This window comes from Acipenser ruthenus, chromosome 2 (genome assembly GCF_902713425.1).
Source record: "Acipenser ruthenus chromosome 2, fAciRut3.2 maternal haplotype, whole genome shotgun sequence".
NCBI classification, from domain to species: Eukaryota; Metazoa; Chordata; class Actinopteri; order Acipenseriformes; family Acipenseridae; genus Acipenser; species Acipenser ruthenus.
In genome coordinates this window covers 39,278,219-39,292,021 of record NC_081190.1, presented here as the reverse complement: position 1 = coordinate 39,292,021, position 13,803 = coordinate 39,278,219, and the positions used below count along the sequence as shown (strand labels likewise).

Genomic DNA, 13,803 nt, shown 5'->3' with positions numbered 1-13,803 from the left:
GTGTTTATTTTTTTCTTTTTGTGCTGATATTGTACAAAATAAAATACAGGCTACTGTACATAAACCAGATAGTAAAAAGCCACCTTGGAGTTCCGTGACATCTCAAGAGGAGTCGGCCTGCGGCCTCGTCCTTTGTGATGTCACAGAACTCCTTGGTGACTTTTTACTATCTGATTATGTACAGTAGCTTGTACTTTATTCTTTATATAAACGCGCATCAGCGCTTCAACTCGCAGTACTGAGCCTTTCTGATTCTTCCTGGTCTGACGTCACCCACGAGGATATCCGTGACAGGGTTGCATTTGATCCTGGGTTTACCACTTGTTTCAATGACCAAGGTGCTCAATGACCAAGGTGTCAAACCAAAACGCCTTTATTTCCTCTTGACCCAGATGAAATACTACTTCTTTTATTAGTTTGTTTATTTATTTTTCATTAAAGAAAAATCTAAATATTTACACAAGAAGACCTGTTGAGATTTGTATTTATTTACTTGCAGGTTGAACTGCTATAAGTGTATAACTGATACCATTCAGGACCTGGTTAACCAGAGCAAAGCCGCCCCCCAGTCTCCCAGTGTGCCCAAGCAACCGGGACCTCCTGTGATGTCATCAGATCCCAACATGCTCAGCAACGAAGACGCGACCGCACATGTAAGACGGGATGAAATCAATATAATATCTACATCAACAGATGTTAACTTATTGACACTGTTTTTTTGGCTTTAGCTGTCTTCTAAAGCTAAGCCAACCACTTGAGACCGGCATCTTGTAATGTGAAGCTTTAGAAATATATATTGGGAGGGGGGGCAGCAAGTTAAGCACTGGCTTAAGTCTGTGATGTGACCGTTGCACTACCTTTTTCCTTCATGCAGTTTGAACAGATGTTAGGACTGGCCCAGCGCTCTAATGATGAGCTTTTCCACATTGCTCTCTACAACTGGCTAATTCAAGCAGACCTCACTGACAAACTTCTGGAGGTAAGGGAGAGATGACACATCTTTGACAGTATTTGTTTGTGTTTTTAGCAGCAAATCTTTTTTTTATTGTTTCAGGAAATATTTAACCTTGGATAGTTTATTACTGCTGTGCAGCATCTGTTGCACGATATTATTAAAAAAAGGTTTCTAGTTAAGTATCTCGGTAATAAACCCATTCACAAATATTTCTTCAAAGTCTTTTTTTATTATTATTCATCCAGACAGGCTTAAAAAAAAAAACATTTACATGTTGTGAGTAGGGCCCATTATATTTGATACAATGCTGTAGGCTATCATCTCTCTCTGTGTCAGAATCAATTTTGAGTGTCCTGTAAAAATGAATATTTGACTGCATATTGTTTTAGACTTTGGCCATTTCAGTGACAGAGTCTTCAAATCTTGGAAAAGAAAAGAAAAATACCTCGGGGGGAGTAGGGAAGTAATGTAACAGTAACCTTGAATTTGACTGTTGACCTAGTACTATATGACTGCTTTTTCCATTTCCAGATGGAAAAAAAAACACGCACTTTGAAATATTGCTGTTCACAGCTGTATTATATTACTCTCTTGATTTGATTATGAAAATCATAGTAAAAATGTTCCTTTTTGTAAGGGTGTTTACTGTATATTAATACAAATGTGACACAAAGCTTCACTGTATCATTATTTGTATCACCCATTAAAAAGTCCAGTAAGTAAGCGTTATCCCATTGCAATGCAGTTCACTCAAACAATTTTTACAAATAATTAACCAGAATTTTAGATCCCACAGCTGGACTTCTACACGCTGTTTTTAATATCTTGTTGTGTCTCTCGTGAAGGTGAACTCGCCATATTTAGAAGACCATTTGATGCGCATGATAAAGCAGGACCAGAATAAGGTGTGTTACATGGATCTGCTGTGGCGATACTACGAGAAGAACAAGAGCTTCAACAAAGCATCACATGTACTGGCCAGGCTTGCAGACATGCACAGGTGATCACCAAACACTTACAAATACACACACAATAATAAGTACACCGATAAGGTTCACAAAATGTTTTTTGTTTCCTCCTTTAAAGTTTCCATTGCTGCTGAATTAGCTAGAACTTGTTTTCCTAGTTGGTGTACCTTGGAACCACTTATTTTATTTTAATTACCAGTAGAAACTTAAAAGTAACAAATAATGAATCATTAAGAGTTCTGAATATACTGTTTCAAGTTAATGAACTTTGAATGACGATACAGATTATTATTTCTACCATTAGTCCAAAATGAAAGTAAACCACAATAGGTTTAGTAAGTCTTGTCACAAGTACTACTAACACATACAGTATACAACATGTGTTTATTAAACATTGCGTTTCACAGCTTTTATACCGCTTATCATAGTTTGTATAAATGCTTTTCCTGTGGAATATCAGTTTCAACTACTCAGTACTTGATAGCTGTCTTTATTTCATGTCTTCAACAATCGATTGTGAACTGGAGATAATTAGGGTTATGGACCAAAAACCTGGATGTTTCAGTCAAAATACAAATTCAGTGGAATAATATTGCATTTAGTCACCTCATAAATCAGTGTTTATGAGGTTACTTCCCAGTACAAACCAGGCATTCCTTTGAAATCCCCGTCCGAAGGCTTTTCTTCAAACCTTTTGATGGGTCTTAACCAGCAGTCATAAAATTTAGAGTTGCCACATGTTGCAGGCCTGTCTGTCCTTGCATAGTGCCATGAAAATAATTAAACAGGAGAAAATATGCTGTCTTGAGCGCTAATAATAGAGACCCTTACCTTTCTGTCCCCTCCCCCCTCCTCCAAACAGCACAGAGATTACTCTACAGCAGCGGCTAGAGTACATCTCTCGAGCCATCCTGAGTGCCAAGAGTTCCACCTCTGCAACTTCTCAAGCTACTGATGGAGAGTTCCTACATGAGTTAGAGGAGAAGATGGAGGTATGGGCCTGATTCACTCAATAATGAATTAAAATGCTTTATACCCTTGTTAAGCAAGTTGTTTCGTTTAAGTAGTGAAAAATCTGTACAATAAGTTCTTGAATGATGGGTGTAGTAGATTGGTTACTGACAAGTCAAACACTTACAGAGCTTGAGAAAGTGACAGTCTGTACAAAGCTCACTCTTACTGGATAACATTCCGTGCATCAACATTGCTAGTTCGTATGTTGGGACCACATTTATTACAAATGTTGTTTTGTCCATTAAAATAGATTACTTTAGTACTTAACAACTTCTGTTAGCCTGGTCTCCGGAGTGTTTCAACACAATGTTTTTGCGTCTTGGTAGAAGATGTTACGGTGCCTGCATCACAATTCAAGTAAAGATTTGCACAGCTGCTCCCAGATTTGGAAAGAGGCTGTTTAACACAAACAAGTTTTGTCTTTAACACCAATTAAAGTGGATTAGATAGATAGATAGATAGATAGATAGATAGATAGATAGATAGATAGATAGATAGATAGATAAGCGTACTATATTGCTTTTCTGGTCTGATCTTTTGAGTGGAGTTTGACAACTTTGCATGTCTGCAGTGTTAATGTATACCAGACTTCCTGCTTTAAGGTAGATTCTTTTTTGAAAAATAACATGACAACAATATGATAGTGACTGGTCACTGTACATACAATTCAGTATCCCCATAAGCAGAAATATGCATGTTAAATTCCTTCAATTGTGTCTTGTTTTTAGGTGGCTCGGATACAGCTTCAGATCCAAGAGACATTGAGCAGACAGTACTCCCAGCATCCCTCAGTGCAGGGCGCGCTGTCTCAGCTGGATTCAGAATTAATGGATATCACAAAGGTAGCACGCATCAGTCATTCTCTTTTAATAATATGCTTTTGTTTTTTTTTGTTTTTTTACAAATAGGGATTTGGTAAAAGTCACCAGTTGATGTTTAGTTTGTTGGTTTTAACAGTTTTGTCTGTTAGGTAATACAGATTATTTATTGAGCTAAAACCTTGGTATTTGTGGTATTTAATCTGTTTATAGTACATCAGCACTACATGTTCTTTTATTTTTTTAATTTAGTCGTTGCCAATGACTTTACCTCATTTTTCTCTCCAATTTTGGAATCACCAATTATGTTTTATTAATCCCGGTTCACCGCTGCAACCCTCTGGCAACTCGGGGAAACAGAGGCTGACACACGTGTCCTCCGAAACATGTCCCTGCCAAGCCATCATTTTTCGCACTGCGGATCCACAGTAAAGCCATCAGACTTATTGTGCCGGAGGACAACACAGATCAGAATGGCTCCACTGCAGACCCACAGGCCCTGTCAGCCACAGGGGTCGCTGGTGCGTGGTGAACCGTGGATTGCCCTGCCAACCTAAGCACTCCCTACCCGGGCGGCGCACTGCCAATTGTGCGCCATCCCCTGGGAACTCTCGGTCACAGTCGTCAATGACATAGCCTGGATTCAAACCTGCGATCTCCAGGCTATAGGGCGCATCCTGCACTCCACACGGAGCGCCTTTACTGGATGCGCCACTCGGGAGCCCCTAGCACTACATGTTTTTAGAATTGTTTTAAATGGGTGTGCCCCAAACTCATTTCTGTTTTTGTCCATTTCCCCCCTTTGTAGTTATATGGAGAGTTTGCAGACCTGTTCAGGCTGTCAGAATGCAAACTGGCCATCATTCACTGTGCAGGGCATTCAGACCCTATCCTGGTCCATACCCTCTGGAATGAAATAATTGAAAAGGGTTAGTAGCAAGTGTTTAATAATATAGTAATATGTGATTATTGTCTTTTCCAGGTAATGGACAAAATGCACCACTGAGTATTTCATAAATATGTCTACTGTTACGGTATATACAGTATATAGATTTGCACAGTCAAATAAGTGCACTTACAGTACATCCCAATGGATATTATTTAAAGACGTCATTCCTCTAGTTTCCAGTTACCTCTCCTATAGTACATTTTGAGCCTTTCATTTTCTACCTGTGATTTATTTTTTTTGTTGTGTTTATTAGAACTGAGTGACAGTGTGGCGATGGGCGCCGCAGACCGAATGCAAGCTCTTAGCCTGAAGCTGGTGTTTCTTGGCAAGATCTATGCAGGGACTCCAAGATACTTCCCTCTGGGTAAGTCCCCTTGACCATATATATCAAACTACTGTATGTTTGTTGTTTCCTTAAAACGAATATTTACCATCAGTGCAATCTTAGTATTGTTTTTATGGCTATTCATACCAATGAGTGTCCATATAGTCCTCTCAGATGTCTATTACTGCCAGTGACAATGCCACAATAACTTGCAGTCAAGAAATCACTCTGATTCTGTGCCAGTACTAATGGCAGTAATTGTACAGCATAGTGAGGCATGTATCTTGCAGAAGATAAGGAATACTTTTTACCTTTTTAGTCATTATTTTAGGAACCTGCAGTGTATGAATAGTGGATTGTGTACATTGCCAAAATCAATTACAAAAAAGCAAAGTCCTTTTGATGCCTTTGTTTGTGCAAGTGCCAGATGGTACTGTTGTGTACTTCTGCAGCTTAACTAATTGGCATTTCCTATTCCTGCGCTGAACCTGGCAACAGACAGGCCACAACCTGACAACTGCTTAATTTAATTTGCCCTAGATTTTTCCAGGGAGCTTCTTGTAATATATTAATGTTTGAACTCTGTAATTTTCATCAAGCAACCAAGGAATAACTTACTGGTGCCAGTGATGAATAACTGAATTAATGATTTGTTGACAGGCAACCTTTGAAGACTACCCAGGGGAGGTCCGTTACAGTTAGAATGATTGTGTTCTTGTTAGCAAAGAGATTTCTAGCTGATTGAAGCCAAGGATCAAACCTCCAGGGATAGGCGTTTAGTACTTTTTGTTGCTGTGCTTTAAGTTCTGTACCAAAGGACTAATTCAGTACTTTCTAGCTTGCATGTGAAAGATACAAATGGGGCCAGATTTATAATGCTCTTTTCACCAAACTGCACTTTGCGCCATATTTTTTTAAGATAACAGTGAACCTGTTAGTGTAACACCATTAGTAACAAACAGCTTGTACAGTTCATTTAAAGACTCAAATGTCCCTACAGTAAGTTGTTGGTTTACAGCTAAACAATGAACAAAAGTCCTTGTTCAGTGAGGTATACCAATTCAGAGTAAATGTTTTTTTGGTGGATAATGTTTTTATTTTTATTTTTTATTTATTTTTTTAATTAACAGTGTGTTTCTTTTATTTGTTTATGGTTTTGTTCAGAATTTTTGGTAAAGACCCTGGAATTGCAGGTCTGCCAGTTCGGCTGGGATGTGGGGTTTGTAACTTACACCATGCAGGAAATTGGAGTGCAGCTACCAAGACTGCTAGAGGTGTATGACCATCTTTTCAAAATTCGGGTAAGGGGATACAGCCTTGTATGGGGTACAGATTTTCAGTTATGAACTCCAAGCACAGATAGTATTCTCTAAAACATGCAAATTGCTTCATATGTATTATTATTTATTAATGGCGATTTATATTATGTGAAGGCTACAAATTCAAAAATCTGCTGATGTAACGAGAAACCAAGATGTAGATGTAGTAAAAGCTAACTATTGGTATGTAGTTAGCGTAGCATCTGAATTCTGCTTTCACGAAATTTAAAAAATGTCATAGTTCTTTAAAATATGTAAAACAGCATAAACTCAAATATTGACAGAAATAAGAGTCCCTTGAATAGCAGTTTGAACCATTATATTATACTGTGAGTTTAAATATGTATGCTGAATTTCATTTTTATTTCTTTTGATATATTGAAACATTATATATATATATATATATATATATATATATATATATATATATATATATTTTTTTTTTACTAGCAAGTTTAATGGATTTGAATGCTCTCGTCTAATTTTATCTGTTGTCTGTAGTTGGATTATGCTGTACGCTGTTAAATCTTTGTTACATTTTGTCATTTAAAAGGACCCTTGCTGGCAGCGACTGAAGAAGGCCTTGCACCTGTTGGACTGCATTTACATCCTTCTGTCTGGATATGTGGAAGATCCCAACAAGGTCCCTGCATCTGACAGGTGCAGGGTTTTTCTAGATCAACATAGCTAGATTAGTATTATGGTATTTCATAGCTATTATTTTCTCTCACAATGCAGGACACACAGTTCTAAAGGAAGCACTGTTAAAGCAAACATGTATTTTCATTTTTAAAAAGGTACTGTGCTAGGTTAAAGAAAGCTCTCGGTTTGCATGGCTTACTTTCAGCTTTTCTTTTAATCTTGTACTTGGGAGATTGAAATTGTCCACACCCCTTTGTCACCTTCTTTGACCAGCTGCAAGCTTTGGTGCCAGTGACATGCCTTGACTCTGAAGATGCAGCTGAGCTGAAATAACCTAGGAAGTGCAGCAGTGTTAACACGCAAACTGAGATTACTAGTATGGTATGAGATGCATTTAAAAAAAAATGAAAATACATGTTTGCTACTGTACATCATACTTCTCAGTTTGTCTATTTTTAAATGACTTTAATACTCAACGGGGTTGCACATTGTCATGTAACTGTAACTTAAAAAGATGTTTTATTCTTTTTCTACCTACAGGCGGAGATTCACAAATGTCTGCCTTGATAACCTCTGTGCATACCTGGTGGAACTACAGTCTTTAGCCCCGAACCATGCCTTACAGCAGACCATCGGAAACTTCAAATCCCTGCAGGCTAAACTACAGAAAGTTTACTGATATGTGGACGGTTGCTGCCTGGTACTTTGTAAATGCATCACTACCTCCAACGTGGGGGAGAATCACTTGGAATGATAAGCTGGTTCCTGACTCCTCCCACATAATTTCCTCTCTGTATAGTGGAATTGGTAGTGGTAAGCAAGTCCAGCTGTATGATTGGTTGGTCTGACCTCCATTTTACCAAGGATTCGTTGGAAGATTGTATTGCCTTGCCCACGTAAAGATGGCAAATGCAGAAGTGAAGCCATCACTTAGTGTTTCCGTCTTTACTGCAGACAAACAGTGCGTTGAACAAGCACAGGGAGATGCCTTTGAATTCTTCAAAATGGAGGCTAGATCAACCAATTTAAAAACGTGGACTCTAGTGACCAACATTGGTAATTTGCATTAGTGTTGCCCTCTTTCAGTTTGAGAAGCGAGTTCAGAACATTAATTTCCCACACAAATGTTGTTACATTTAGTTTACATAGAATAAATGACCATGCAGTTGCTTGATAATGTACTGTAGTACCATTGTAAATAACCAGAACTGGTTTTGGTTATTTGATCTTGGTTAGTACAATGCATACTTGTAATTTTCATGTAAATTAAACTACAAATCTGAACAAAAATGCATGTAAAAGTCTGATCTTGCAAATTGACTAAAATCAAGCTGCATTTCTATGTATTGTACAATTTAACAAGGTCAGTTTCCATTACTGTATCAGAAATGTAAAAATATGAGTTGAAATATTCTTACCTGGAGAGATGTAGTTTTCCTGACCACCTCCAGTCACAAACTGGATCTTCTTTCATCTTATGATGTTATTGGTCATAAGCTGATAAGTAGCTTGGTTTTACACATTCAGCCAAAATATGATCTTGTTTTGTTAATGTGAACATGTCTTAATCCAAATTTCCTCCAGACCTAGCTTAGATAAAAACACAAGTCAAATTCCCTCCTACCCAATCCCCCCCCCCCCAAAAAAAAACTGGGTCCTAATAAGCATGGAGTTTCTTGGGCAAGGAAAAATATTCTGAAAGTAATTTCATCTAATGGTATGAAACTAAACAACAGTTGGTGCCACGTATCAGTAGTTTTATACTGTTAATTGTTTTAATCCTTTCAAAAAATGTGCCCTTGCACATATTGTTGATGGCTTGAGCTTAATATTTTTTGCCGTGAATCACTTCATCGGGTGTCAACTGAAATAAAGAATGTTTTAATATGCACTAATAGGAATATAAGATTTCTATAAATTACTGGGGGGTGGGGTGTAACTCTTAGTAGCAAAAAATAGTTCTTACAGCCAAATCTGTTCTTTTTTATAAATCTAAAATATACTGCAAAAAAGAAAGTTTTCTTCATGGAAACCCTTATTTGTATTTTTATTATTCAATGTGTGCTTTTTCAAGATGTTATAACCTACTGGTAGAAAATAAAATAGAAGTTGCAGAGTAAGTGTTCTGTGTTGCATTTGAAAAGGTGGTATTTATTATTTATTATTAGTATTTATTGTACTTCCTACTTCAGTTTCTTACTGGTAACAGCACTATTCCAGGTTTGGAAGGTATATAAATGTGGTGGTCCATATACTGTCACAGGTATACATTCACACTAGAACGCAAAGCTAGTAATGCTTTGGTGCATACAATGTTAAACATTTACAAATTATAATATTCACACAGCCACCTTGTAAATGTTAGGTTTGGTGCATAATATAAATCATACACAAGTCCAGTCAATGGACTAACTAATAATACCAAAATGGAAATATGCTAGAATTACATCCAAAATGTATTGATCTGTCTCAGGTGTTGCATGTGGTTTATAATAGCGGAGGTATCCTCAGATGTTGTTGTTGTAATTATAAGGTAATGGCTAAATCGTCACGGAAGAGCTTTCTGGTGCTCGGGAGTGATAAACTTAATCCTGTTATAATTGGGTAATCTCACTAATTGTGTTTTCGGAAGTGTTTGCTTACAGCAATTAAACTTCAGTTATTTGGCCTAATTGCAGTTGTTGAAATTATAGTAGTCCCTCTTTAAAAAAACGGGCATGACTGGAGACAGACCGGTTGTCTGAAATAACGGGGTGGCCAGTTTAAAAAATACAAACAAAAAAAAAATTACACATTTATACTGCTCAATTTATTTTAAATAGGCCTATATAAATCATCTCTCTGAGATAACATTAATGTGATCTTTGTACACAATGTTATGTAAAAAATATAAATTTGTACAGTAAAAAAAAAAAAAACTATATGAGCATAGTTTAGATAAGCGGTTTTCAAACTGGGGTACGCGTACCCCTGGGGGTACTCGAGCGCTCCTCGGGGTGCGCGAGAATATTCCTTTAATGGTGGACAACGGATTTTTTTTTGTTTGTTTGTTTTTACCACATTGTAGTACTTTGCGATTTAGCAAACGAATTAACAATGTTGAATCTCCTTTCAAATAAAACAACAGCCGTACTGGTGTAGCCTACGTTCCATTTCTGTTAGGCGAGGTTAACTATAAACACCCAACCGGCTGCTGACAGTGAGTGAGCTTTGAGCTCACATGGCTAAATTACATATTTAAATAGCAGGGCGGTGGTTCTGCAGTCTGTAGGCTAAATAAAAAAATCAATGTATGATGTTGCTTCTTTTAAAAATGTGTAGTATTTCCTAGGTACATTTACTTTCTGGAGTTTAAATGTTCAGTGTTTGTAGTTTAATCAGTTCAGTGTGTTTTAACTAAGTTTATGTTTTTTTTAGTTGAGCTGTGCCGCCCTACTTTGACAGTGAAATAAATCACTGCGATATAGCTGGAGCGACACGACTTATCTTTACTTGCAATGCTTTGTGTTTTTTCACTATGACTAATTAGCCTAGGCATGCACGCCGCTAATTATTAGGCTAATAAAAGCAAAAGCACGGTATTATTAAAAAATAAATAAATCCCTAACTCCTGGGATTGGGAAGTGTCTGGAACTGGATTCCCTCCTCCAGACCTATTGCGTGTGTTCATATCATACAGCGAGTGCCCATCAACAAGCTGTCTGGCAGCTGATTAACATGAACAGACGACTGCACTAAACACTAACATGTTAGCATTTTGCTAAAAGTAATGTTTGACTGCATGATTATAAATGTCACCTTTCTACTTTCATCAAATCCGCTTTTGGAAATATTCACTTCAAAACAATGTGTTTATTCTGGCTGGATTCGATACTGCACAAGACACACATAGCATTTTAAATGTCCAGCTCAAGTGTTAAACGATAACATTCGAGTTAAATAAATAAAATAAAAAAAACACACACATTCAATGTGTTATACAGTTCCGCATGATTTTTTTTTTTTTTAAATGTCTGTATTTGTAAATTTTTAATTATTTTTATGCAAAATGCCACGTCTGTTTTCTCTTTACACTTCTGCATTTCTTGGAAGAAATGCGCGACTTTTGTTGAGAATTGCTTTCTGATTTTGTTTTAAATTAGAACCCTAGGTTTTGTTTTTCAAAAGCATAACCTGTTTCTGGACTCGTTTTGCCATACTTATCAGTCTGGATTTTGAAATAATTTTACATAGCATTTTCAGTTTTAATTTAATTTAATTTAATTTAATTTAATTTAATTTAATTTAATTTAATTAGTTTAACAGCAGTTTTCCATGCAGCAAATCGAGGCTTATTTATTTTCTTTTAATGACCTGCTTACATTTTTTGTAACTTGAAGTCCTATTGGTTCATTTTAAAATAAACATACCCTTGTGTATGGGCTGCATTGTTTACTAATCAGGGTGTAGTTTTACTGAAATCTGTGATAAAAAGCAGGCACATCCATCACATTGGTAGGTAAGCATTTTAAAATATATATATATATATATTCAGTTAACATCAATAAGCACTTCAGCCTAGTTATTAGAAAATACCATTTGCTCTTCTGTTTTCATAGGTATATTATGACCCTATCTCAGATGGGGGTACGCGGTAGACTAGATTTTTTGGAAAGGGGTACTAAAATGTTTGAAACCCACTGGTTTAGATCATTTATTTAACATCATGTAATCAAAGAAACTATAAAATGATATCACAAAAGTCTACAGGAAGCCATAATAGTACAGTATTTTGTTAGATTTCGAAATGTCAAATTTGTTTGTTTTATGTTAAGTATATGAAAAACTACAAAGCGTTATGTAATTCAATATGTCAACATAACATTATTCAACAGTTTTCATTCGACTTCATGAAGCAAACTTAGTTCATTATATGGGTGATGCAAAACTTATGGGCGTAGTTGTAGTTTGGCATTTACAATAAGAACATATCAAAAGTATGTTAATTTTCAATTTGAAATGGGTCATGCCATGCACAGTGACCTAGCACCACACTTAATTGATTATTATTCGGACATATATGTTGTGTCCAGCATATCTGAATGTACACCGTAGCACTGTCTGTATTAGCGAGGGACAACTGTGTTATTCATTATCCTGATCTATAAAAAATGTTCAGCAATATCATAAACATCATACACTGTTTAATATCATATAGTTTTATTTTTTTTAAATAAGGAGTGGTGGTCAGTTGAGAAAACACAAGTATTTTAATAACATACATCGACTGCCAAAGTTTATTTTTATAATTAAATTTCTATACAGAGATATATTTCTTATGCAATACAGTAAAACAGCTGTTAATGTACTACATTTCTAAATTAAGCATAACTGCTTAAACTTAATGCTAAGGCTTACAATAACGCCTGTTTTATCAGTGCCACCTGGAAAGTGAACTGGAAAGGTGGTTTTGGTATCAGAACAATATTCAATCTATTGGGTGGTCGGACCAATTTTTTAATCACTACATACCATAGTATATTGACTACACGTTGGTGCTAAACTGCATGACTGTTGTCACTTCCAGCACTGACAAGAGAGCTTTTTCACCCCGTATAAGAAGATGTAAGGGATGATGCAGGTGTAAGAGGCTGCAATGTAACTGGCTATCTCCACAATTAACGGAGACATATTCACATTGCTTACTATCCGCAGTAACAGATGAACTACCCAGCAGATGAGAAACACACTTGCAACAGCCACAACACTCTTAGCTGCCCTGACCTGGGCTACTGGGGAAGGAGATGTCCGTGTGGATCTGGCAGGGACGCTGGCAGCAATAGTATGCACTTTTGAGGGTTGTAGAGAGTTTCCATTTGACTCTGAGCTAACAGTGGCAGATGGGCTGACCTCAGGTGGGTTTTCACTGGATGTATTGCCATTTCTCTCCATTTCTCCATGGCTCGGCAGGACATTCTCTTCAAGATGGACTGAATTTAAACCTTGATTGGTTTCTGAAGTGGGCTGCCCAGGTAGGTTAGGAATAGGCTGGTTTGTTTGTGGAACTGCATGCTGTTCTTCATTGGCATGATTGAAACTAACAAGGCTCTTCCTGTGCATCAGGAGGGTTACCACTATCCGCAGGTTTGTGAACACCATTAAAGCAATGGGCACAGCATTTGCAAGAGTCAGGTAGAGCACTTCATAAGTTTGCTTGGAGGTATGGGTTGGGAAATGATCGTCGCAGCGTAACTCTGTTCCATTTTCTTCCTTATTGTCTACCTTGGCGTAGAATAGGAGGGGAGCACTGAATATCAGAGCTAAGACCCAGGTTAATAGCACAATGCCACTGCTTAGCCGGAGGCTCTCAAGCAGGACTGGTGCGTTACCTCGTCTCAGAGACCCTACCAGCTTCTGATACCAAAACACACTGATGAGCAGGGTGGTCAAAATGCTGCTGGTCTCAGATAGTTCCGAACAGAACAAGAAGAAACTGCAGTAGGTCTCCCCCAGGAACCAGGACCCAGCAAAATCAGCAATGGTGTCAGGGAGGTCCACCAGGTAATTGGTTATCAAGTTGCAAATGGCCAAGTTGATAAGGAGAACTTCGGACGTCCTCACACGGCTCATCTTACTCGGCAGCAAGCGAAACGCCAGCAAGTTGTTTCCCACAATCCCTAGTAAACACATTATTGCTCGTATAAGGGATTCTATCAGTGCAACTTCTTCCATATCGGACAACTAAGGAGACTAAATGTATCTCATCTAAATTTGTTTTGAAGAATCTGAATTAAAACAAAGGAGCACCTGAAAGTTGTTTTCGTAATGTGCTTG

The 13,803-nt window shown here is 37.3% G+C and overlaps 2 protein-coding genes across 2 annotated transcripts in view; one reads left to right on the top strand and one right to left on the bottom strand.

Annotated features, from left to right (window-relative positions):
- Positions 1-9,110, top strand: part of LOC117409671 (nuclear pore complex protein Nup155-like) — a 31,913-nt gene extending 22,803 nt beyond the window's left edge. The window contains exons 27-36 of the mRNA XM_034015986.3: positions 500-653; positions 875-979; positions 1,801-1,955; positions 2,786-2,915; positions 3,666-3,779; positions 4,564-4,684; positions 4,958-5,068; positions 6,194-6,330; positions 6,902-7,008; positions 7,531-9,110. Coding sequence (XP_033871877.3) covers positions 500-653; positions 875-979; positions 1,801-1,955; positions 2,786-2,915; positions 3,666-3,779; positions 4,564-4,684; positions 4,958-5,068; positions 6,194-6,330; positions 6,902-7,008; positions 7,531-7,669 — 1,273 coding nt within the window. The 3' untranslated portion in view covers positions 7,670-9,110. The remainder of the gene's footprint in view (positions 1-499; positions 654-874; positions 980-1,800; positions 1,956-2,785; positions 2,916-3,665; positions 3,780-4,563; positions 4,685-4,957; positions 5,069-6,193; positions 6,331-6,901; positions 7,009-7,530) is intronic.
- A 3,436-nt stretch (positions 9,111-12,546) lies between these two features.
- Positions 12,547-13,701, bottom strand: LOC117409156 (rhodopsin-like). Its single transcript, XM_034014786.2, has one exon. It carries the CDS (start codon positions 13,699-13,701, stop codon positions 12,547-12,549), a length of 1,155 nt encoding a protein of 384 aa, XP_033870677.2.
- Between the last annotated feature and the right edge of the window lie 102 nt (positions 13,702-13,803).

Bases quoted from the DNA above. Each gene is read 5' to 3' on its own strand.
- LOC117409156 (XM_034014786.2), bottom strand. From the start codon at position 13,701: ATGGAAGAAGTTGCACTGATAGAATCCCTTATACGAGCAATAATGTGT.